A 24,870-nucleotide genomic window follows, 5' to 3' on the forward strand; every position below is an offset into this window, starting at 1 on the left:
AATGCATTATCAATAGTTAATATCGTTCCTCCGGGTAATAATAAGGCCGCTCTTCCAGAGCCCTCAATCAACTTTGTATTACCGGATATTGTATTAACATAGGCCTTTTTCATAATCAAATAAGAAAAAAATTTCTTTTCTCTTAATATTGTGTGAGTTGTAGCACTATCCAAAAGACATAAATCTTTATTACTCATATTGGATCCAATTGAAGACTAGAGAATTTTAATTTCTTCATAAAAAAAATACATCATGAGAAATACGGAAACAACTAACATCACCAACGACAACATAAGACAACTTAAGTACTACTTGAAAATAAAAACAACTCCAGACGAGACAAAAACACCGAAAATAAAAATAACAACATAATTGCATTCCCCAATAAAATGATCAAACATTAGTTTTGATCTCCAAAGAAGTCTTCAACTTTCAAATGAGTAATATCATCGAGGCCTTGAAAATCATCATCATTCAAAGCAAGATTTGCCTCGGCATTGTCATCATTTTTGTTTGAAGGCCCTGCCTCAAAATCATTTTTAAAGGTCAAATGTGACTCCACTGGAGCATTAACAGAAGATACTCCAACATTATTTGCCTTTCTTTTAAAGGAGTTTTGATAAAGCCTGACAAAATGCTCAGATGCACGACATTCAATTTTTCAATGACCTTTCATGCCACAGCGGTGGCAGTTACCGCTTTTTCCTCGTGAAGGATTGTTTTGAGAACTCATATTATTTTCTCGTTTGCCATGACCACCACAATGACGACTATTATATCGTCTCTTACCATTGTCATGCCCACGTACATTCATATGACCATGATTATTATTCTGTCTTTTTCCAGACTTATCATGTCTAGTTGTAATATTCGCTTCAGGAAGCGGAGCTGACCCTGTTGGACGGGCTTCATGATTTTTCAGCAAAAGGGTATTATGTTGCTTAGCCACCAGAAGGCATGAGATCAATTCAGAATACCTTTTAAAACCCCGTTCACGGTATTGCTGCTGTAATATCATATTTGAGGCATAAAAAGTCGTAAGAATCTTTTCCAATAAATCCTCATCATTCATAACTTCCCCACATAATTTCAATTGGGAAGTTATTCGAAATACAACAGAGTTATACTCACTTACGGTCTTAAAATCTTGCAACCGTAAGTGCATCCACTCATATCGAGCCCTTGGCAATGCCGTAGCCTTAAGGTGATCATACCTTTCCTTCAGGTCAGTCCACAATTCAAGTGGATCTTTCACTGTTAAATATTCAACTTTCAAACCTTTATCCAAATGATGACGAAGGAAAATCATGGCCTTCGCTTTATCCTGGCTTGATGCCTTATTACCATGAGTAATGGTGTTACCAAGGCCTTTAGCAGCTAAGTGAATCTCAGCATCGAGAACCCATGATAGATAGTTCTTTCCAGAAATATCAAGCGCCACAAACTCAAGCTTTGACAAGTTCGACATAGTGAAGACTCGTAAGAAGTGGAGTTCAACCTTGAGGTTAAAGACTTCGTGCTGATAACATATTATGAAATATAACTCAAAGTAACAATATGGAACAAGAAAATAAAAGCAATTTAGTAAAACATGAACAAGAAATGGAGATAGAGAGAAGGAAGGGATTTTCTTCTTCAATTGTGTGTATTTTCCTATCTATTACAAGGCCTTTATATAAGCATAAAAGTGAAGAAAATATGTCATGGAATATGTCATTGAACATACAAAATATGTCATTGAATATGTCATTAAGCATTTGAGATGAAAATCATGGAAGAAGAGCAGACATCCACCATAATGTGATATTTATCATAACACATGTTCTTTTTTCTTTGCAATATACTTACTACTTAAACATACTTATTCGTACAATATAACAGTAAATTAAATTTAAAGTATCGTTTGGTGCAATCCAATTAACTCTAACATTAAACATGATTTAAGTAAACTGTCACGACCCAATTTAGGATCGTGACCAGCGCTTAGGAGCAAGTGCTCCCAAGTAAGCCTTATCGGTATTTTACAAAAAATCGGACAGAGTTTTCCCTATTTATGGACTATTCCAAAAAATTTCCTGTCTCAAATCAACAACCAAACATCCTAATATCATACCAAGTAATCGGCAACTTATCAATCAACCAAAACGAGTCTCCACCATTACTAATCAACCCACTAACAACCAGAAATGCTAATTTATCTCCAACTTTGATAATAAAGAACGATACTTAGCATAAGACTATAATAAATAAATAATACCCATGACACTAAAAGAATGACTATGGAGCGACTCTAAGAACTCAAAGAATAGACCATAACAATAAATAAAATCTCCGCCCACGTGAACAAGTGCGAGGCTCACCAAGAACTATCAACATGTGCGCTCTAATTAACGACATCCTCGCCTACGTCAACTGCTGCCTCTGTAAAAAAAAATTAGCGGGGAATGAGTCGCTAGCTCAGTGAGTAATAACACTTAACAACAACCGTTTTATTGGGGACAAGTCAGAAAACATGCTAGTATCTCAAACAAATAACATCAAAATGCCCTTTCAGAAACAATAAATAATTTTCAGTCTCATCATGCTTTTCTTGTAGTATAATACAATTAACAGTTTAGTAATAAGCTCGGTAACCACTATATAATATCAATATTCACACTTGGGAGGTTTCAATGAACGGATCATGTAATTGGTATAACTGTGGGCTTCTTCGCAAGAAGTCAAATATAACAGTAGTCCCTACTCGAGGGAAGTCGGTAACGGTATGCTAGTTCTACCTTCCCACTAGCGAGGGCTATAACGGTAATCTGTAATTACAAGGTGCATCAGGTCTAACGAACCCACCATTAGCTACGAGATCCTTCAATGTCTACTCCCTTTATACTTGTCTCTATAATCCGTATATACTTGTAGAAAATATTTTAAAACAATATATGGCATTTCGGTTTTTATCAAATCATGTAATTTCGTTTCAATAACGGTAAATCTTATCTCAAGTAACATTAAAACGTATTCAGTAACAATGAGAATATTCAGAATAACTGTAATCGTCTAAAATAAATATAGTAGTATCATATCGAGTAAAGGACTTGTCCCACATGCAGATTCAAATAAGTCGGTAACATGCTCATATTAAAATCATATGTAAATCATACTAGTTGTAGAAATATAAATTGAGGTAAGGTTACTACTCGCAGTACTCGTGTGAAATACCAAACTCGTCACCTCGAGCGATCCGTACAACTTTCTTCAATCAATCTATAACCACATCAACATCGATCTCGTGTTAATTGCCTCATTTAGGCTAAATTCATCACTAATTAGAATACCCAATCCTTCGAGTTTTATATTTTATCGTCAATTCGTCGAATTATATTTACCCATGGTACGAGTAATTTAAATTAGTCTAAAATATTTTAAATAAAAAGGTATTTATATAGTTTATTCCCTTTACTATTCAATTTCCTTAATCGTGTGCATAAATTGAAACTAAAATAACTTTATTGTCCTTCATATTCCTTCTTAATTGGTACCTATCTTTTGTACTCAATACTAGACTCATAACATTCAAACCCAAATTTATTATTGTCATTGCAATACAGTTAACACCAAAACTCAATCCTTGCACCCTAACTTAATTTACACCTAACAAAGATCATATAAAATGAGACTAGTTTAAGTACAAATACATCAATACCCTTCTTTTTCCAAGTTAATTTATCCTACAATAACATTGACCAACTTTCACTTGCATAATTTGCCCAGAATAACTCTTATTGGTATTAAATTTCTTATACCTTGTGAAACCCATCAAATATATGAATTGAGATAAAAAAAATTACCAGAAAAAAAGAACCCAGATGAGAAATTCAAGTATTACCCGTAAAAAATAATGCGTATTTAAAATTTCTCAAGTTTTGGTTCCACCCGGCGATCTGAAGCGTCTGCTTCAACATAACAGCAAACCTTTATTTTGTTTTGGCAAAATGGGCCCTTTTTGCTTTACTTATTTTTTTTTTTTGAGTTATTTTGTTTTAGTAATTTGCTTCCTCTTTTTTTTAGTTATTATTTTATTATTATTATTATTATTATTATTATTATTATTATTTTGCTAATGATCAATATACCCTTATTAAATATACCCTTATTAAATATAGGGCATTACATAAACACAGCAACATTCACTTAAACGAGGCAAGAAAAGCACGTTACGAACGCCTTTATTAGGCTATAAACAATAAAAGAAACTCTCATAAATTAACTAACTGAAATTATTAATATGTCTAACCTTTTTCCTTTATGTTATGGCAGTACAAAAACCGTTACCTATTCATTTTAAGATACTTTCCTTGACCTAAATTAATTATCGGTGTTTTGGGACTTTTTTTGTCCCTCCCACTAATGTTCTAAGATGTGTATAATTTTCTGAAATTTGATTGGAGAGTCAAAACAGCCAATATTTGTTTAAAATCAAACAATAATCATCTATTAATTTTTTACTAAAGTAAAATTTACATATTTTAAAACTACACAAAAAAACTAGTATAAAGATTATAATCAAATAAGGAAAAGAATTTTCTAAATAATACTGAATCATACTCCAAAAATATATACAAATAATATATGTAGTAAAGAAGAAAACATGTCCAGTGTCATATACAATGGAAGTATATTTTACAAAAGCATGTTGACCCTCTTAATGTCACTGAAATATCTTATTGGGACATAAATGTCATTTCAACTTTTGAGGGGTCCTTTTCTGTCTTCACATAATTTAAACCAAACTGTCCAGCCGGTGACTCCATGTTAATTTACCAAAATACCCAAAAAGCCTACTATAAATATAGCCTGAATTGAAAGAGAGATCCTCACAGCCGAACACAGAAACACACACACACACACAACACAAACTTTCAAGACATGGCAACCTCTAATGAGTTTAAAGCTCTTTCCAAGGCTTTCTCAGGTTCTTTTTCTAAATAAATAACTTCCCATTATAGATTTTCAAATTACTCTTTCACTTTTTAATTCATAAAAAAAGTGAATTTATGTTATAACTTTAACTCATAATATCAGGACACAACATAAACGGTCAACAAAAAGCGACCTCTAATGAGTTTCACGCTCTCACCAAGGCTTTCTCAGGTTCTTGGTTTTCCACAAATACTTAACTTTCCATTATAAATTATCAAATTATTCTTTCATTTTATTTCAGGAATATGTTTATTATTTAATGTCTTGTATTGCAATTTATATATGTAGAGTGCTTTTTAACTCTTTTGATGAATACTTGTTTGCTTGCACTATACCTTGTTCGAATACTATAAATAAAGTAAATTTGTTGGTTTTGAAAAAAGAATAATTTCCTATCTTTTTTTTTTTAACATTTGTATTTTATTTATGTGAACAACATCGGTTGAAATCTCACATTTTTTCCCTTCTCCACTTCCACATATGTTTTTCTTTCTTCATTTTATTATCCTTAGCCTAATTCTTATCATTTGTATCACCCTCTAATTTTCTTGAAAGTGAGAATTTTTGTATTTTGTATTTCTCATATTTAGGGCTTGGAGTTGATGAGAAGTCATTCATAACAATACTGGGAAAATGGGACACAAAGCAAAGGCAATTCTATAGGAAAAACACTCAAGAATTCTTCAAAGAAGATGAACGCCAATTTGAGAGATGGGATGAAGCACATGTTCTCCAAGTTCGCCAAGAATTTTTACGTCTCAAGGTACTACATCTTTTTACTTTTAATTTATTAATTTTTGCTAAACGGAGCCGTGGAGCGACATTAAAGTTGTCTTTGTGTTTGAGCCGTGCAAGCAACCACTAATACTTGCATTAGGATACGCGATCTACATCACACCTAAGGGGTGCGGTCTTTCCCCGGATCCTACGTGAACGCCAGGGGCGGACCCACCTGGTGTCAAGGGGTTAACTGAACTCGCTTCATCAAAAAATTATACCGTGTATATTGATAAATTATATTTAAAGGAGGAAAATTACAGTATAAAATTAAATATAGTTTGAACCTGCTTTAACACAAACAGCTCACTGTGGAGGTGGTTGAGCGGGTTCAACATTTGCGAAGGATGCTGAGATCGATCCCCATTTGGTGGGGCATTTTCCAATTAATTTTGTTAATCCGTACTTGGACCGGTGTGTTGCAACGTAAGGCTAAGACAATCTTTGTCTCAAATTAAACATCATCTTGCCCTTCAAATTTTTGATGTAAAATTTGTTAAACTAAATAGACATATTTCTTAAAATAGAGATAGATAATCCTTTTTAACCTTCATAAAATACTTTTTAGGTTTGTTAAAATTATAGTGTCAACTTTAAAATGACTTCATTTTGAGATTGTATTAAGAACAAAAAAGATAATAAATTAATCAAACCCTACTTGTCATACCCAACACCACTTATACTACTAGACATGTTCGTCTTTGACTAAACTCGCTTGCGCAGAGTCCTGGGTGCGTCACTGATGAACGCGGGATGCCTTATGCAACGAGTTATCCTTTTCAATTGTTGCTAACCTTCCATAGTAATATTAATTAGTTGAATTTTAATTTATAATATATGTAGGATGCAGTGGTGGTGTACACAATGCATCCATGGGAGAGAGATGCTAGACTAATTAAGGAGGCATTAGTGAAGGAAGCTCAACCTCAACATCATATTATTATAGAGACAGCTGCCACAAGATCTTCTGAACAACTTTTGGGAGCAAGAAGAGCTTACCATTCCCTTTTTGAACACTCCATTGAGGAAGACATTGCCTCCCATATCCACACTCCTGAAAGAAATGTCACTAAGTTTTTTTAAACTCTATTATATGTCATTTAAACTGTAATTATGAGTTTAACGTAACCTGCATGCACCGACAGTTGTAATTAGTTTTTACATTATTAATTAGGGCCATCTTAATTGTTGTTGCGTGGTAAGCCGCTTCATCTTTAAGATTATGAATCTCACTTTTGATGATGTGTTATATACATATATTTTTAGGTGACCTGACAGTGTAAAAATTCTTTATACTATCGCGTAGATAAGCTAGATTATTTGTGAATTCCATAGTAAGTGGACTGAAAATTAAGGCAAAATAACCTTCTATATCAGCTTAATTTGCACCGACCGATAATGTAGAAATATTCAATAGGTTATCAGTGAATATAAGTTAAATATATCTTTTTGGGGGGGTCATCAAACTTGGGCTTTGGTTGGATTATAAATTGGAATTTGAGTACTGATTAAGCTTTTCTTTGTTGGAAATAGCTTTTAGTTGGCCTTGTGAGTTCATACCGTTATGAAGGACCAAGAGTTGACGAAGAACTTGCAAAATCTGAGGCTAAGGAGTTTTTGAAGGCCATTAAAGATAGTGGGAAAAAGGAGCTTATTGAAGATGAGGAAATTGTGAGGATATTATCAACAAGAAGCAAGCTCCATCTCAAGGCACTTTATTCCTATTACAAGCAAATCAGTGGCAACTATTTCGATGAGGTAAATAAATATTTATGGCGTTTGCTTGAAATTAAATTTTGAAAAAGAAAAAAGACAGCTTGGTGCACAAAATATCCCTTATTCATGCAAGGTCTAGAGAAAGGTCGTGATATAGTCAGCCTTGCCCTGACGCAAGCATCAATGGCTGATTCCACGGCTCGAACCAATGACCTATCGGAGACCACTTGAGCTTTTAGAAAGGAAGGTCTATTTAATTTGTTTCACCATAAATTTTCTTACTTTTTGTTTAAATTTCTCTTTTTTTGTCTCCTTTCAGGAACTTGGTGGTAGCTTAATCTTAAAACAGACAGTAGAATGCCTTTGTACACCTCAAACTTACTTCAGCAAAGTATGATTATTCTCCAAATTAATTAGGCACTTATAATCTTTTTCTACACATTTTTTTTTCTTTCTCTCTTTTTTCACATTAGATTTTCTGATTCGGGGTGATTTTATTTATAGATTTTGGATGCATCACTGAGACTAGATGTGGATGAGCCAGCCAGAGACTCAGTGACAAGAGTCATTGCTACTAGAGTTGATGAAGATATTAAGCAAATTGCACAAGAGTTTCATAAGAGAAATGGAACTACTCTGACTAACAAGATTGAAGAAATTGCAAATGGAAGCTACAAGGAGTTCTTGCTTGCATTAGTAGCTAAATCAGCCTAATTTCAGCTATAAGTACTTTAGCTGAAGAATTTTAATTTCTCATGCATGCATGCTGCTGATGATGAATGTTTTGTCTTTTTATATTTGATCTCATGGCTGTCTACTTTTATGTTCTTTCCTGGTTTCTAAGACTTATGTGTTTTTTTTATGAAGCATTTCAATATTAAATAAGCTGCTAGAATCCTTGCAAATCTGTGATTTTTGAGAGTGTTAAATTCCCTAACACTAGGAGTACAGTGGAATTTTTTTTTTATAAACTTTGGCCCCATTCATGTATAAGGGTTGCATTCAATAGAAGTTAGTGCTTTGGGTCTAACCTCATAGGGTCATAGTCATACATGTGTTGCCTTGCATGCACCAACAAATATAAATAAGTTTAAATATACACAAACATAGGGTATACATAGACCGAGTTGGTTCGATTTATATCAAAACCGAACCAAACCAACTATATCGGTTTGGATTGGTTCGATTTTGTTGGATTTTTCGGGTTATTCGGGTTTTTTTATTACTTAAATATTATTTTAATATAACTTTGTTAAATTTTTGATAAGTAAATATATGTTTAGTAAAAATAAAAAAAAAATTGACAAACATATTATCTATTAAAATATTCTTACGAGAAAATTTTCTTAGTAATACATAATAGTTATTTTTTTAGTCGTATGACAATAATGTTTCGTTAATTTGCACTTTTAAGCTTAGCCGAATTTAGTAATTAAACATAAAAATCAATATGATACCTAAATAATAATAATCCTTCACATTCGAAAAAGATATAACAATTTAATAGATCTTAACATATGATATGAATATGGAAGAACAAAGAGATTGATGCATTTGAGTAATACTTGATGAGAAAGTGATCATACAACCCATTATTTAAGGTTAATAAATATGAAGCACTTCATGTACTATTAAATATTATACCCCGCAAGAGAATCCCAAATGTTTTAGATATTTTTTAAAGAAAATTATATATAAAATCTTTAAAGAATATATTAAAATTATATATTTATATGTCGGTTTGGTTCAGGTTTTTTACTTAATACTAAACCAGATCAAACCAAACCTAGTCGGGTTTTTAATCGATTTGGTTTGACTTTTTGATTTGATGCGGTTTTTCGGTTCGATTTTTACACCCCTACACAAACATATAGATCTGTATAAACTTGAAAATTTGAATAATATTTATCTACGTTAACTTGCAGATAAGAACTCGGATTGAATTTATATATCAATACGGAATTCGATCCTACCTCTTTGGAGTTGGAATAAATTTGATAGCAAATCGTAAAAAAACTTGATAATCTTCTATTTTTAATGAATGAAGAGTTTGCTTTTAAAATCATTAACCTTCACTTACCCTGATTATATGTTTCAACAAGAATTAATTAGAGTTTTTTTAGTAAACTTTTAGTGAAATGATCTTCTATAGCCAATTACAATTTAAACGGAAAAAATGACTTTTTTTAGATATCATGTGTGTAATTTTCAGATTAAAAGACATAAAACTAAAGAATAAATTATTAAAGAACTATAAAAGTAATCTGATTTAGCATGTAAAATACATTACAAAAGTTCAAGAGTTGGGGATTTACTACTGGATACATAATGTAAAAATTAATTTAAAATCCGCAAACCCATGGCGAGCTGCAACTTAGCTTATCAAAGCGTAAAGATCATGGCACAGTATGTGATTGGTCTTGATCCAGTGAGAAAGACAATGGAGCTTCATTTCATTCGTACCCAAAAGGAGAAATTAGGAATTTGCACATCTATGAACCCAACTTTTGCCTTTAACCATAGTCCACAGCAAAATTGAACGGGATGTAAGCTTAAAACTTTAGGTCTATTCATTAGTTCGGATGATCCAGTGGCTTCAACAATTTCCTCTGGAATCCATTACTGGCAGCAACAAGTTTTAATGGTAACTTTCTTCTGATACATAAAACGCATTCTGCATAGCTTGTCGAAAGCTGATTTAAATGTTTCAAACGCCTAAATTTACTTCATTTCCATTGCTTTTTATGTGTGTCTGTGCGTGTACTGTTGGTAATCCATAACCCTTTCACTGTAGGGCTAGTAAGCTTAGCGTAGCCCGCCCAACCCAAGTACCCAACTAAGAAGAACCGAACCTAACAGGCATATCTATTGGTTACTCAATTTTAGCCCGGCTTACACCGTGGAATGGCTCCAACAAGTTGCAGCTAGCAGGAATCTAATTCTTCGTCTCCTGCATTAAGCGCTACTATATGTGCATGTACCTGCAGTATTGCCAAAATGCTGGAACATTTTTAGCAACTTATAGTTTTTACCCTTTTATTGCAGGTTGTTACATGAGTTATAGAAATAAACTACAATAACCCTTGGTAGATTCTGTTAGGTGGACATGAATCTAGGAAATTTTTTATTATGAATTAATGCTTTTATACCTGTGATGAATGTTTCCAATAAATCATGCATGACAGAGCAACTTGTTTGATTAATTAGAATAGTTTTGTTCGTTATGTGCCATTAGTTCAAATCCGCAACTGAAATTATTCATTTCTGGGCAATCTGTATAAGATGAGATTTTCGTTTGTTATGCTGTTAGTAGGAAATGAAACAGTGTATAACGATCGTGAACATAATAAGGAATCAGAGAGAAAAACCTCTTTCTTTCTATTGAAACCTTTAATATGTGTTTTTGTTTACTACACTCTTTCAACATATAATACAACAAATCTCTTGCAATGCAATATTTTGTAGAATCATCGCTTGAATGAGGAAAATGAATATGAAACATGAAACCAAAAAGATTTACATTTTGAACACTCATCACTCTCTATCTAACCAATAAACAAAAGAAAGAATTCAATCAATCAAGTCCTATAACTATCCTTCTTTCTGTGTAAATCAAAAAGAAATTGTTCAAAACTCTTTTTCCGTTGCTTGCAGCAGGAACTGAAAATCTGATCTTTGACGAAGGAGGGGAGGTGGTTCGACATCAGACAGGTTGATAATGTGAAAGGATCGTGATATTTCTTCTATAGAGAATGGTATGCTGTAATTTGGAAGATGAGTTAGTTGAAGAATGAAAGTCAATTTATTTTGTATGTTTAAAGTTAATTACCTTGAATCCACATCAAGCAAGAATGTATTATTTGGAATGCTGGTTGAGTCTTCCAATGTTAGTGCTCTCATCCTGGTAATGGCCTGAAATTCCAGAAGTGTCAGCAGTGTCTATGCTAATTGTTCAAACTATACATAACTAGATCTGCTGAACAAAGAAACAGTTCTTTCACAAATATCCATCCAAGGCCTACTCAGTGTAGGTTCAGAGTTGCTTTTGTGTGCTTTTTAAAATCATTTTGTTTACAGAATCAATAAGACTATTTACTTAGAAGAGGAAAAGAAATGGTTAAGAAGAAAATTAATTTCGACATCAGTTTCTTTCGTTGTCATTGTCAAGTTTTTAAGGGTAAAGCCGTAAAGAAGCTATCTATATGATTTTCTCGCTAAGGGAGCTATGATGGAAATCTTTTGCAACACTGAGAGAATCCTGTGCTGTCCACGACCTTTGGGTGTTTCTTTTACACTAAAGTTGTTCTGGAACATAAAGGAGGGTAAGCTGTTTCACTCTTTGACATGAGAATAACATGAGTGCTTTAGTAAAAAGTTTTGGTGTATGTATGAAACTGCATAGCACACTTGGCTTCTCTGTTGAAGCAGGTAGGACTTCTTCCCACCAGAGCTTAGACACAAATTAAGAAGATTGGTGGGCTGTTTTTATTTGGTGTTTGTTTTTTCTATCTTTTTCTATTTGGGAACATCTTGTCTTTTAGCTCTTTACTGATAGATTGTTTTCATATAATAAGAGAAGAAGCCCAATGCACGCAATAATTCTTTGTTTTTACTTTTACATGATAATATATGCTTGTGTTGCATGACCAGCTATTTGCGGACCATCGGCGTCAAACTGGGAGAACCTTGAATAAATTTACCAACTCTAATGGAAGGATAGAGTACCTCTAATAACACACTGAACAAGAGTGCTTACCTCTGGAGATAAACCATGAGTTCCGTATTTGTCGTCCCAGAACATAGTTCCAATCCGATATATTTGTGCAATGCTCAACATCTTAGAGAAAAGAGGGGAAAAAAGCAACAGGATATAAATTTCAGTTCTCGGTTCTGAGTTCTAATCATAGCTAGAATTCATTTATTACAAAAATGATATCTATAATCCTCTGTGACTAACTGCTAACATCATTGTCATTTGGCCTCTTAGTTTGAAATGAAAAGAGAGTTCTTTTTCTGTTTTGAAAAGTCAAACGAAAAGAATAGTTTTGAGGGACGTTGGGGGAATTAGATTGTTTTTAGCACAGAGCTTAATTACCGGGCAGAGGTCACTCGTGATCTCATCCAATGCCTTTTGAGATTTTTGATGCAACACCTGTGAGGTTGGGGCATGATAATATAAGTACTCAGCTATGAGGTAATCTGCTTACAGAATGATGATGTGGACAATAGCATACCAGAAATCCTACAGCTTGCCTTATGTGTTGAAGTTCATCCCATGAAGATCCAACATACTGTTTCATGAGAACGAATTAAAACATTATTTCTTGTTTTCGAACACCAGATTACCACTGTGAACAACTTTTTTACCTGCTCTGTTGCTTTGGAACACCAACTTTCCAGTTCTTGCAGACCTGCCTTCAGATATTCCCCATTGCTAAATGAGCAGCACTCACGGCGAAGCAACAAGCTGAAAAGTTTTCATATTTCTGACATTAGGACTGAGGACATTTAGGTTACTTCTGAAGTGAAACAAAGTTGTTAAAATACCTGTTGAAAAGCTGGACATTTATGTATGAGAACACCTGACTGAATATTTTCCTTGTAATTGTGGAAGGGACCTGAAAACACAGATCCCACTTATGAAAACTGGAGATATCTCCAGACATAAAATTAAGGAAAGCTGATAACAAGATGTTACTTCACTTACATTATTTTCTGAGAGTATTGTCAATGTACTGTCTAGGCTATTCACAATGTTTTGCCAGTGTATGATGGATGCCTGTTGTTTCGCGATGATGTTGGAGTGTATACTTCTAGATGACCCTTTTAAAGGTCTTACCCTTGCAGATCTTGGTGCCTGTCAATTTATTTTATAAGTTAGCTTGAGCTGCTGCAAAAGTATAGACAAGGGATTACAGCACGAAAAGTGGTGCTTACATGTATGCACTGGTTAAGGAATGGACTTATTTCTTTCTTTAAGTTGTCACGGATCATTCCATAAATTTTCTCAACGCATGCAGTTAGGTGTTGCTTAAACAATAAGGCTGGGTATTTAGCTTCAATCCTTGTACGGACATTTGGGCTTCCCTCAATTCCGCTGTATCCACTGGAAATTGCCATGCTTAATGAAGTTGAGCGAAAACCCTGCTGTTGCCCTTGATATGTCAATGTAAACATGTTCATACATGATTGAAAGCTTATATTATGAATGTTTACCTGTGCCATTCTGCCAAACAATGTGGTAGGTGAGCTGCGATTACGATATGGGGACCTAGTAGGCACATTACCAGCTTTAATTGTGGTTTGCAAAAGGAACAATAGAGTTGAAGATGTTGACAGCCAGTAGGCTAGATCACCAGTGTTATCCTGATCCTACAATGAAATGTCAATAAATTATTGTCAAATGGTTGTCTAAGTAGCTTTAGGTTCAATCATTCATTAGGACCATTCCTAGTCAACAATGGATCATAGTGCAATTTCACCTCTATAGATGATCGGATGGTATGAATAATCCTATCAAATATATTTGTTTTTTCTGCTTCAAAGGATCTCCACTGCAGAAGTGCTTTGTATAGGGTGCATGCAGCTACTGGTCTTCCCTTGTCAAATTGCTTGTCTTCCGCGAGGCATTTTATCAGTATATCATGGTTTTCCTGATTAGTGAAGAATGACAACAGAAGTAAGCAGCAATGACTACGAAACCATCAGAACATTATCTATCAGATCCACTTGTAAAGTTCAAGTTTCTACTACTTGCCTGCTGCCTATCTGTTAAGGATCTTTGCTTAGTTAAAGAGATGGGAGGGGAAGAATCCTGCAGAAAGAATTTAGATATCATTTAGCAATTTGCTAATTGTTGTGGTCCTTAGTGCATAGCAATTATTAGTGAGAAGCTTATATACCTTGGATATTTGTTGTTCCATTTTTATTTCTTCATGCACTTCCACCGTTTGATGTCCATTATCAGCTGGATATGTGTTATCAACGGTCTGCAATAATTCAGTCAGGAGTGAGTAACTGAGTGGCATATTAGTTCTACAAAAACGATGCTTACAATGAAAAAGATGAAGGAAGTGTTAGCTTACCTCAAGCCCTTTAGGTTCCCGATCAGAACTTACTATTTGCTCCACAGCTACCCTTTGAGTGCGGAGAAGCTCATTTTCTGACTCCAAGTTTTTGATCTTGTTCTTGAGTCTGATTAAGATGAAAAACCAATTCCATTTGATTTTCACATAATAAAATGTTATTATATCTGCGAGCTTAACACAAACCGAAAGCTTTCATAGGCTATTGTTCCATTCTAGTGGAAAATAAGTACAGATAGGTATTCTCGAAGCAATTATTTCTTCTAAAACTCACAGAAACTACATAAGTTGGTCGGCTCTGGATTTATGTCCATGTATTTATGCTTAAGTTAAAGTTTTGATCATGTAATTTGTACCTGTTTCATTGAGCTATTAATGTAAATGTGAGCTTATAAAACTGTCTTTAAACTATAAGGACAGAAACTATCTTCTCTAGCTTTACTTGATGCCAGTTGGCGACTTTTTAGCTTGCTTAGTCTACTCCTGGATATGCATCCTTACATGTCCATTTCCTCAGAGAGGGCTTCATTTGTTGATGCTACTAAAGCCTGCTGGCGGAGAACCTGATTCTCAGATTCAAGGTTGGATAAGTTCAGTTGTAATCTGAAAATAAACATTAAGAAGACAAAGTAAGACAATAAGTTTCATACTGATGCTACTTGTACTGAATTTCAAGCTTCAGCCACTTTAATATTCTACACAAAGAAAATAGAGGATATACCTATCAATGGACTCTTGGAGCTCTGAAACTCTTAGCTGGGTTTCTTCTGCCTCTCTACGTCTGGCCTGACATTCTTTTTCAACTTCATTGTAGCTCTGTTCGAAGTCCTCTACTCTCTTCTTGAGCTCTCTGATTTCTTCCTGAATATATGACAGGTAAATTGCATCACATGTGATGATGTTAGGAACATGCTAATTTATGATGTGTCATGTATTCTGCTGCAGACATTGCTGTGAGTATATTTCCTGTCTTAATAATGAAACTTTGGTGTTACTTTTTTATGTCTAGATAATCTTCATACCTCAAACAAATTTATTTATCCCTTCTCTTTTTATTGACTACATTGATTTCAGGATTTTCCTTTTATGTTCAATTATCTGAAATATCATAATGAAACTTTTCTTTGTAACAAACCCCCTTTCTATGGGGAGGTGGTTATTCACTAAGTTTCTACATGTTTTATTATCACACTTGAATTCTTATTTCGTAAACAAACTCCAAAGATTTTTGAAACACTGAAGGCCCAATGCCGTATCAATTACTGTAAATGCACAGAATTTTGTTTCCTGATTTTACCTCGAGTTTGTTGTTTTCCTCTGTCAGCTTCTCCACTTTGGTGTTGTCAATCACTGGTACTTCCTTGATAACTGGAGGAGCTTGTTCAATGGCTATCTTTGCTGCTTCTTTCTCATGAATGATTGCATCATGGGCTTCGTCTAGTTGTGTTTGCATTTCTTGTAAGGCTTTTTGCAATTTTGAAATTTCTTGCCCCTTTGCTTCTTCGAGATCAATCTGGTGAAACACAATGTTTTCATTCTTACCATTATTATGACGTAAAAGAATTCACTGTTTACCGATAGCATAAGAAAAATCTAATTGCCATAAATTTACATTTCTTCACAAGTGAAAATTCTCACATTCCTAAGTGTTAGTGCAAGCCAAAATGTTCATTTTAGGGATTCATGTACGATATTCTGGATGACTGAAACAATAATGATGTTTCCTTGAGCCTTCATTATGTTGCTCTAAAGAACTCCACTTGGAGTACTTTAGGCTGTTATGCTGTTTCCTTTTAGAGCAAAGCAAATTGAATGTACATACCCTCAAGTGTTTTTCAAAGTCTAATCTCCATGTTAACTCCTCAACACGCTTTTCCAGTTTGTCCTTCGCTTCTTTAAGTGCTCCTGTATCTCTAGCAGCCTGCACGTGGACAAGGTTTTCAATGCCAGTTAACAAATAGCAGAGCTACTGACACTTAAATGTATTTGAATAAGGTAATGTCAATCCTTTCACTAAACAAGAAACACTCACCATCCTCAATTTCCGAAGCTCCTTCCTCGCTAACCTACCTCTCCAGAGACACTGAAGTGAAAGACTTGCTTTCTTCTTCTGTTTATAAGTTGAAAAGGCATGGAATCCTCTCCACTGAGTCTGCAAAAAAGACAAAAGTAAGAAAATAAGGTGATATTATCTGTTCATAATCAGTCTTACTGTCGAATCCAAGGTTATAAGGTTGGTCTTAACTTCTGATTTCGTCATATTATGCACACTTTTTTTTTTTTTGCAGAAGGTTAATTTCAGGAAGCAAATACTGACAGCACAAAATAGACTTAGACCCTCTTTAAATGTGGTTTTTATTATTCTGTTTACCTTGAACTTGAAATAAAGTTTTGTCAGCTGACTGAATTTAGGATCCAAATTCACTTTTGTGGTGCAATCTAATTACCTGAACTATTTTAGCTGCTTTATTTCTCCTCCTCTGCCTATATTCATTTCGTGCTGCCATTGCTCTCATCCCTGTTTGAATGACTAAAGCTGCTGCCTGTAATTCCGTGTAAGATTTTCTTGCTGAATGAGAACGCACGTGTTTCTGTATGCGGATTGAAGCAGCTTCCCTTTTCATTTGTTCATACAGCACTCTGGCAAGTTTTGCTGAGTAGATAGAACAGAGAAATTTTCTCAAAGTCCCAACCAGAACACCATATAAAAAAGGGAAAACTAATGTAGCATTGTGTAGATTAACATGTTTGTAAGATCAATGTTAAGAAAAGTAGTTGGAAACCTACTTTAGGAAAAATTCAGAATGGCCAAAAACTAGAATATGTCAAATCAGCATGTATGCAAAAAGCTAAACATTGCCAATCTTGATGTTCACATATTATGCTGAATCAATTAATTTGATCCATAAATCGGCAGTCATTGTTGTATCAATGGGGTACAAGTTACCTCTCCAAAGTTTCTGGAAATGAATTGTAGCTCTCCTTAGGGCTATGAACTCCTTCCGCGTAAGATGTGTTCGAATTTGCCTCTGAATGCGCTTTGCAGCATGAGCTAGAACTTCAGTTCTTCTGGCATCTAATTCAGCCATCTGCCCGGCTCTGAGAAAAACTTTGGTTTTCCCAATCTGAATAAAATACAAAGAAGACTCTTTGTCATGAACAAAATCCATGGAAAGATGCAATTTTATGTCCAGTTGCGCAGCAATAGTCTAGTTCTCTCTCTCTCTCTCTCTCTCTCTCTCTCTCTCTCTCTCTCTCTCTCTCTCTGGATAAGAAGTATGGCAGTAGTCTAGATTTAGTACCTGATAACCCTTTAAGCCCATCCTATCACAAATTGCAATGCATGCTGACTTCTCATCACATCTGCTTCAACAAAAAGGGATTAGCTTGTGATTTATCAGTATGTTGATGCTATTCATGGCCATACAATAAAGTCTTATGAGTCTAAAGAAGTATGTTTGATGCAGATATGGTATTGGCTACTACTAGTGTATAATATATTTCCCATGAAACGTTAGCTCATTTTGCATTTTGCTCATCACTGCTCCCTGCCTCAACTTTCAGTATTGCTTTCTTCCTGAAAAGGATTTAAGATTATGTTGCAACATATTGTGATATATACCCGTCAAGAACATCTGGAGCTAACATTCCAAAGCGGTCAAGGAACTCATCGAATGTTCTTTTTGTTGGATATCCTGCACAACTTATCCTGATCGCTTCTAAAACACCCTGCAAAAGTTTCACAAAAGGTTTGTGAGAAAGAGAGGGAGGGAGAGAACTATGAAGAATCACATATTTTCTGATTAAGAGTAGAAAATGAAAGCACCAAAAAGGATATGGAAGAGTTTAACTTACCCCACATCTTAATTGGTTTAATACATTCATGTTCTCAAATATTCCTGGCTTTAGAACTGTATTGGGCTTTACACATCTGATGTAGTGTGGCTCTGTAGTGCTCAAGGTCTCCATTAAAGATTGCAATTGTTGCTGTACATTGAAGTTTGGTTTGAAAATAAATCAGGTTCATAGGATTTTCTTAAATAAATATACTTATTTCTGTCCTGTTGATAGGCTTACCTTAAACCGCGTGCCAATGGAAGAGAACTTGGACTGCTTGGATGATTCTTCAGGCAATGGAGGGAAGAGGTTTGCAACGAAAGAGCACTTAGAGTCCATCAGAAGAGCTTGAAATTCTGCTATCACATAGTCCTTGTTTTTGTCAAGGAAGTGATCTGCTTGGTAAGTAACCTGTTTGATCCAAGAATTAAGATGACCAAGATTTCTTTGACTGACAATTGAATGACGAAGTATCAAGTTTTACATACATCACCAGCGTAATGATTGATTGTAAATGCAGTACGAGCAAGTTTTGGCTTGCTAAACCGTTTATGGGCTTTGTATGTCTGGTACATCTTTTGGGCAAATGTCTCATGAGTTGATTTTGGGAACATACTGTGCAAGAAATAAATTGAGTTATATCTTCTCCTTTAGTCATTATTCATAATTCAGGAAAAGACGTTATACACTGTGTTTTGAGAATTTAATTACTGTGTTTAGCAAATTATACTTCCACAGGTAGTTATGCCGTTGAAAAGAGGAAGTTTGCTTACCAAGCTTCATCAAGAAGAGCAATAATGCCTCCAGGTTTCTGCACATATGATGCAAAATCATCGAAAGTTTTGCTTGTTGAATTAAAATAAAGTGACAAAAATGTATGTTGTCAGAATGAGGGTACCTTCTCAATAAGATCTAAAACATCTTGGTTATCTACAAACTCCACATAACTCCAGTTGATTTCTTCTGTCGTGTAATCATCTTGTTCCATCTTGAATACGTGCTGTAAAAACAGTGTTTCTATTTAATATTCCACTTTTCTGAGTGGGACTGAAAAATTAAGGCACTGAAGAGTGAATAAAGGTTCTCATGCTTTACCTGGTTAAAGTGCTGCTGCAACTTCTCATTTGTTAGGTTGATGCAGAATTGCTCAAAACTGAGGTAAAGCATGTAACGGGCTGTTAATTTTGAGGTAATGATTTTATATACTCAAAATTCGCAAAAACAATTATCCAAACCTGTTGATTTTGAAGCTCTCAAAGCCATATATATCAAGGACGCCAATTATGCTTTTTGCATCAGGATCTTGCCCAATTGAACTGTTTATCTTGTCCACAAGCCTGCCACATAGAAGCTGTCAAAAGGATTTTATTTTGAATGTTATCTTTTGGTAGTTGAATCTAGTCTTATGCTGGATAATGCTAATCAACTCGAATATGTTCTTTTTAGACTAATATGATTCTGACTCTCTGTAGCAAGCAGCCATCATTTGTCTAGAGATTGAATATCTGCATGTCAACAGGATTCAAAGCACTACATTTGTCTGGTTTCAAAATGTGAAACTAAAATCGGAAACCAGGCTTGAAATATATATAACATCTTCAATCTCAATAAAAAATTTCAGCTAGAAAATTCTCCATGATCTTTAAGTCCTGTTTGATCACTCTTCTACTCTTTGAATCTCTTCTGTTCTTTATGAGAAACCCCAGTTATTTATTACTCCAGTTTATAATCAGAATTATATTGAAAGAATTTAGAATTTGAGTATTTTGGTATAATTATGTATCTTTTGTGGCATCCTATGATCATTTAGAGCTTCATTAAGAAGAAGTTGCAACATATATGAGTCACAGTCCAGTGCAGCAAATGATACTATCATATTACCAGTAATTCTTTTTTTTTTTTCTTTTCGCAATGCACTTGTAAATTTTGCTCTTCCTAGCTGTTAATGCTGTAAGTCTCCAATCATTTTCAGTCGAGAAAGTAATCTTTTGCTTTGTAAGTATTAAGATTCCCCTCTCACGAGACAGTTTTGCAGCCAGGGAGAGGCTTAATCTGGGATCCACATTCTATATATTTGCTTACCAGTCGAACAATCTGGAGTATACAGTCTTTGCCAGGGCATCCCTGCTTGTGGTTGCAGCTGCTGGATCCAATAGTTTTGTGATGTTTCCATCAGGAGTTACAATGACACGTTTACATAGTGAGTCTTCTAGTGCCTTTTCGTCACACCTGTGCACGTGTATAATCGAAAGTATAAGTGCCTTGAGTTCTGAGTTGAGGTAAATCTTATGTATATTCCTCCTAGTTCTTACATGAATAGCTCTGCAGCTGTCTTCAGATGAAAAAGTGACTTGTCATCTTTCAGTTTGGAGGAATCAAACTCCTTTCCTTTCACAAAGTTGATGTTTCCAAGATGGAGTATTGCAGCTACAACACGGAATATAGCTTCCTACAGAAATGATGAGTAATCTTTTAAAATATATTCTAGGTGCATAATATGATTTTTCCAATTGCTTCTGTGTTCTGGGCACACACCTGTTCCTCCGGACCTATTCCAACAACATCCATAGCATTTCTCGTTTCAAGATACTCTCTTGCATCGTCAACATTTGCAACTTCGTAACAGTTAGTTTGGTTTAGATAATGAAATGATCTTGGATCTCCAAGTTTGTATCTTTTCACATCCTGTAAAAGATTCCGTAGATCATCTAGGTGGCAGCTCAATATCATTTGTGAAGAATTTGCAAATGGGCTGTCCCATGGAACTCACCTCTGGTGGTGCAGCACAAAGCATGTAAAAACAATGGTAGTTTCTCTCTGGGTCTGAGACTTGGCAAACACGTGACCGTTCAAGAAGATATGTCCTAACTGCAGCCCCAGAGATCTTCCCATGCTTATCAAATTGAATTTCAACAAATTTACCAAAACGACTGGTACGACGACTCAGTCATGTCAATTTCTTGTAAGGGAAAAATATGAAAAGAAAACCAAAAAATAATAGTGATAAACCTTTGATTTCATTTTTTGGTTTACCTGGAATTGTTGTTCTTCACGGTCTTTGCATTTCCAAATGCTTCTAAAACTGGGTTGGACTGGAAAAGCAGAATTATGAATTTGCATTGAACTCTAGTAGTAGACCATTCAAGTATAATAAGCAGCAAATAGTAATTAGTGCCCACCTCCAAAACTTGTTGCTCGACTGTTCTTCCTTCAGTTCCAGAACGCCCGCCCATGAATGCGAGATACCTCATTAACATTTTCGTTGTCTCAGTTTTGCCAGCTCCACTCTCTCCACTGACCAAGATAGATTGGCTCCCATGTTCATTTATCAATGCCCTGATATGTGCAGTTTAAACTTGTTAAATTTGGCAAGTCATTCATTTAATGTGTGGTATAACCTAATAATTTCAGTTGAACTGATATACCTATAACAGGCATCTGCCACAGCAAAAAGATGCGGACTTAGCTCTCCAAATGGGGCTCCCTTGTACTGCTGCATCATATGGATATCATACAGATGTGGAAGTCTCCGAAATGGATTCACCGCAATTAGGATATTCCCTGTGTAAGTCTGCAAATTTGGGATGTTTTTTACATCGATAAGACTTGCTTTCTGCAGCTACTCCTGTGAAGTTCACGATTGAATGAAAAAGTATGACTTACATATATCTCATTTAGAGCATACCGACAAGCAAGGTTATTTAGAACCCCAGGCTCATGTAGGTAAGCTAACTTGGTCATGTCATCAACCCCTGCTGGTGGTGCTTCGGTGTCCTTTGGGTATATGCTAGAAATAGGAGCAACTGTCTGGAGCAGAAAGTAGTGTTATGGCTTAATATAAATAAATGTTGGCTGTTCACATGTTAAGAACATTAGTTTGTAGAAATTATGTTTATTGCATCCTAAAAATATCAACAGAGCACATTCGTAAATGTTCATGGTAGAGGATACCTATCATGAAAATCAATAATAGTTCAATGTAAGGCAAAAGGAAAAGCTGCACAAACTGTCCTACAGGTATATTGATGTTTTATATCTGATTGATTATATTTAACTATTATCGTCCTATTTGTTCCATGACCGATCCCATTTGCTTGGGAACTTCTGTCCTAGACTGTGTTTCAATAAGCTTATAAAAGCTAATAAGCTCCTAATTTTCATATAATATGCATTACGACTTTGATTTGACACTGTAATATTGTTCAGACAGCATCTTTTGCAATCATAATATATTCTCTGAAAGATGCTACCAATATCAGATTTCTGTGAGGTTCTGACTTTATTGATTAGAGTATGACTGCTTACCTTCCTCCCATTAGTTGTGACTACTGTAGCATTTGAGCCCTTAATTTCTGTAACTTCTCCATCAATCCAAGCATCATCAGGATCCTCAATCCACACTTGGGATCCAACTATGATGTTTACAGGAGTTCCCTGAATCACAAAAGATAAAATTCAATATTTCCTTCATCAATTGAAACAGAAGAACATGAGATATTGATCATAGAGAAGTCTCACCATGGAAGTACTTTAGACTATCTGATCATGGAACTCAACAGAGAATTGTTATAAGAGACTGATGAATTGATATATTGAGGGGAAAAGGACGAAGGGAAGAGAAATGAATTTCAGAGAGAATGTGGTGTTCTTAAGGAAATGATGAATGGATGAATGGATGAATGTAGAAACAGAAAAGTAAAAAAAAAAAAAAAAGAATGTTGAAAAAGAATGTTTCAAAGGCAGGCTAAAAGCAGAGGTAATGAAGATGGTGGTAACTCAAAAGCAAAAGGCAGAGCAGTCACCCCTCACCACCACCCCTTCCCCACATCATGTCAGCTTTTATTCTACCAAGTCCACATAGGATGCTGACTTGGCACCTGTACAGCTTTGAAATACAGAAACTTCTGCTACTTTTGGGTTGGCTATTTGTACAAATACATTGCTTAAATTTACAGGCAAAATCATTTTCAAATTGATACCTTAATAAAATAGATCATAGTTTTTATTTAAAGATTTTATTCTCTATCTATAACTTGTGCTATGCACTGAAAAGCCAGGGTGTTTGTCATGATGCTGTGCATTACCAAAGAGTTGTGGGTTGGACCAGGTCTGATTAATGTATAGTTAATATGTGAGTGAAGGTGGTGTCTTTTTGCATAATTGTTGGCTTTACTTTCTCTTAAATCAATGGGGGTTAAAGATGATTAGATCTAAATTCGCTACAGAAATGCCCCACTTACTGCCTTTGCTACCCCCATCTTTACTGAGCTACTTTCACCTGTTCTCTTCCCTTCTTTTTTTTCAGGTTAACTTTTTCGCCACCTGGGGTTTCTATCAAATTCAACACCAGGATGCAGGCAGGTATTACTATGTTAAAGACTTTTAAGATTCTCCCAGAATTCTTACTAATATTTTAAGAATTTATGTTGTGCTCAAATTGTGGACTTTCACAGAGTTACACAAATTCATGACAATGTTACATGACATTGTATTTGTATTTCCTCAAGACTGGCCGCACTCTGATTTTCTTCTCCCATTTTGATCTACTATTGATTTCAAGATTTTCCTGAAGTTTCAGCTTTACGTCACTGGCATCCAAAAATTTTGCAGTGATTTTAGCTTTTAAGAATAGGAAAAGGAGTTGAAATGGGGAATTCTTGAAATGCCAGTCATGAGTCATACTGAGGCAAAAAGGACCACCATGGGGATTGTAGTTGTAGAAAAGAGATGTACAGAAGTTAGAAAAATAGCTAGCTGCCAGTGGATCACCTGGAAGCTAACTGGATTTAACTTACATAATTTGACATTGTAAAATTTTTAACATGTTGTAACACTTGTCTTGCTTTAGGCTACTAATTTCACTTTTTATGAGTAATTACTCGTAGTTATCTTTTACGTGACCCGACCAGAACGTAAAGGAAAACTCAAATGGGTGAGGGGTCCCTTACATTTTGCCTTGTTCAAGTTGTTCACAATCCTTCCCACCAATCTTTTGGACTGACTAGTCATATGGGGGAGGCTAAAGAATATGAATGAGAAATCTATTTCCTTTCATTTAGGGCGGTGGGGATGGAAATTTGTGAGCCCTTTTGGAGTTGAAACTTTTCTCAAGTGTCCAATTCATGGGAATAAAAGGTTGGCATGGTGGGTCCCCTTCTTAGCCTTTCCAGCCAAGCTTTCTTCCTTCTCTCTTTCTTTATTAGTGGTGAAAGTGCAAGATTTTGTTAAAGAATTGAAATTACTACTTTTCTTATTCATAAACTATTTTTTTTTTTTGTGTGTGTATAAAATTGACTAATAATGACTATTAAAGTAGATTAATAGGGTGTGATCTGGATTTTAAAATAGTGGGAAAACTAGAATGCTTATGGAATCTTTGCCGCCCTGTGGACGGTTCTTAATTCGTAGGCTTTTCAGTTTTCTCTTCTTTGTTATGATTATTGGCAGTTGGCACAAGTTTTATTTGGTACAGTTCGGTCCT

The 24,870-nt window shown here is 35.0% G+C and overlaps 3 protein-coding genes and 1 long non-coding RNA gene across 6 annotated transcripts; 2 read left to right on the forward strand and 2 right to left on the reverse strand.

Moving 5' to 3' along the window:
* Window positions 1-400: 400 nt before the first annotated feature.
* Window positions 401-1,468, reverse strand: LOC138872277 (uncharacterized). Its single transcript, XM_070150391.1, has 2 exons — window positions 670-1,468; window positions 401-561 (listed from the first exon to the last, which is right to left on the reverse strand). The coding sequence occupies exons 1-2, from the start codon at window positions 1,466-1,468 to the stop codon at window positions 401-403; spliced, it is 960 nt and encodes a 319-aa protein (XP_070006492.1).
* A 3,417-nt stretch (window positions 1,469-4,885) lies between these two features.
* Window positions 4,886-8,292, forward strand: LOC104222511 (annexin D4-like). Its single transcript, XM_009773744.2, has 7 exons — window positions 4,886-4,966; window positions 5,077-5,145; window positions 5,565-5,737; window positions 6,595-6,816; window positions 7,285-7,509; window positions 7,787-7,858; window positions 7,972-8,292. The coding sequence occupies exons 1-7, from the start codon at window positions 4,921-4,923 to the stop codon at window positions 8,179-8,181; spliced, it is 1,017 nt and encodes a 338-aa protein (XP_009772046.1). The 5' UTR covers window positions 4,886-4,920; the 3' UTR covers window positions 8,182-8,292.
* A 1,490-nt stretch (window positions 8,293-9,782) lies between these two features.
* LOC104222544 (uncharacterized) lies at window positions 9,783-24,289 on the forward strand. Of its 2 annotated transcripts, none has more exons than XR_011404165.1 (9): window positions 9,783-10,111; window positions 11,125-11,222; window positions 15,429-15,505; window positions 15,877-16,010; window positions 18,624-18,791; window positions 20,425-20,668; window positions 20,755-20,853; window positions 21,824-21,954; window positions 23,695-24,289. It is a non-coding gene; the product is annotated as an uncharacterized lncRNA (long non-coding RNA). The 2 variants fall into 2 exon arrangements; XR_011404166.1 differs by lacking the exon at window positions 9,783-10,111 and adding an exon at window positions 10,288-10,512.
* Window positions 10,822-23,673, reverse strand: LOC104222532 (myosin-12). 2 transcript variants are annotated; one of them, XM_009773770.2, is made up of 40 exons: window positions 22,908-23,673; window positions 22,695-22,823; window positions 22,053-22,196; window positions 21,815-21,960; window positions 21,569-21,725; window positions 21,423-21,481; window positions 21,160-21,319; window positions 20,925-21,074; window positions 20,702-20,838; window positions 20,472-20,618; window positions 19,625-19,726; window positions 19,485-19,542; window positions 19,288-19,389; window positions 19,163-19,200; window positions 18,878-19,004; window positions 18,630-18,800; window positions 18,408-18,539; window positions 18,175-18,281; window positions 17,855-17,915; window positions 17,500-17,677; window positions 17,000-17,205; window positions 16,585-16,704; window positions 16,375-16,473; window positions 15,850-16,065; window positions 15,274-15,413; window positions 15,054-15,155; window positions 14,553-14,661; window positions 14,370-14,456; window positions 14,225-14,281; window positions 13,950-14,120; window positions 13,684-13,839; window positions 13,405-13,614; window positions 13,175-13,324; window positions 13,015-13,085; window positions 12,835-12,934; window positions 12,702-12,758; window positions 12,563-12,619; window positions 12,224-12,304; window positions 11,297-11,379; window positions 10,822-11,227 (listed from the first exon to the last, which is right to left on the reverse strand). In XM_009773770.2, exons 1-40 carry the CDS (start codon window positions 22,908-22,910, stop codon window positions 11,095-11,097), a joined length of 4,713 nt encoding a protein of 1,570 aa, XP_009772072.1. In that variant the 5' UTR covers window positions 22,911-23,673; the 3' UTR covers window positions 10,822-11,094. The 2 variants fall into 2 exon arrangements, with proteins under 2 accessions (XP_009772072.1, XP_009772079.1); XM_009773777.2 differs by having other exon boundaries at window positions 13,405-13,611; window positions 22,908-23,321.
* Window positions 24,290-24,870: the final 581 nt, after the last annotated feature.

The sequence above is a fragment of the Nicotiana sylvestris genome, chromosome 1 (assembly GCF_000393655.2).
Source record: "Nicotiana sylvestris chromosome 1, ASM39365v2, whole genome shotgun sequence".
NCBI classification, from domain to species: Eukaryota; Viridiplantae; Streptophyta; class Magnoliopsida; order Solanales; family Solanaceae; genus Nicotiana; species Nicotiana sylvestris.

Excerpts from the sequence above, each read along its gene's own strand:
- LOC138872277 (XM_070150391.1), bottom strand. The coding sequence starts at position 1,468 with ATGTCGAACTTGTCAAAGCTTGAGTTTGTGGCGCTTGATATTTCTGGA. Across the intron at positions 562-669 it reads CCACCGCTGTGGCATGAAAG|TGGAGTCACATTTGACCTTT; the intron begins GTCATTGAAAAA and ends TTAATGCTCCAG.
- LOC104222511 (XM_009773744.2), top strand. The coding sequence starts at position 4,921 with ATGGCAACCTCTAATGAGTTTAAAGCTCTTTCCAAGGCTTTCTCAG. Across the intron at positions 5,738-6,594 it reads AAGAATTTTTACGTCTCAAG|GATGCAGTGGTGGTGTACAC; the intron begins GTACTACATCTT and ends TAATATATGTAG. Across the intron at positions 6,817-7,284 it reads TCCACACTCCTGAAAGAAAT|CTTTTAGTTGGCCTTGTGAG; the intron begins GTCACTAAGTTT and ends TGTTGGAAATAG.
- LOC104222532 (XM_009773770.2), bottom strand. Across the intron at positions 13,325-13,404 it reads TCCTTAACCAGTGCATACAT|GCACCAAGATCTGCAAGGGT; the intron begins GTAAGCACCACT and ends ATAAATTGACAG. Across the intron at positions 11,228-11,296 it reads TTGCTTGATGTGGATTCAAG|CATACCATTCTCTATAGAAG; the intron begins GTAATTAACTTT and ends TCCAAATTACAG.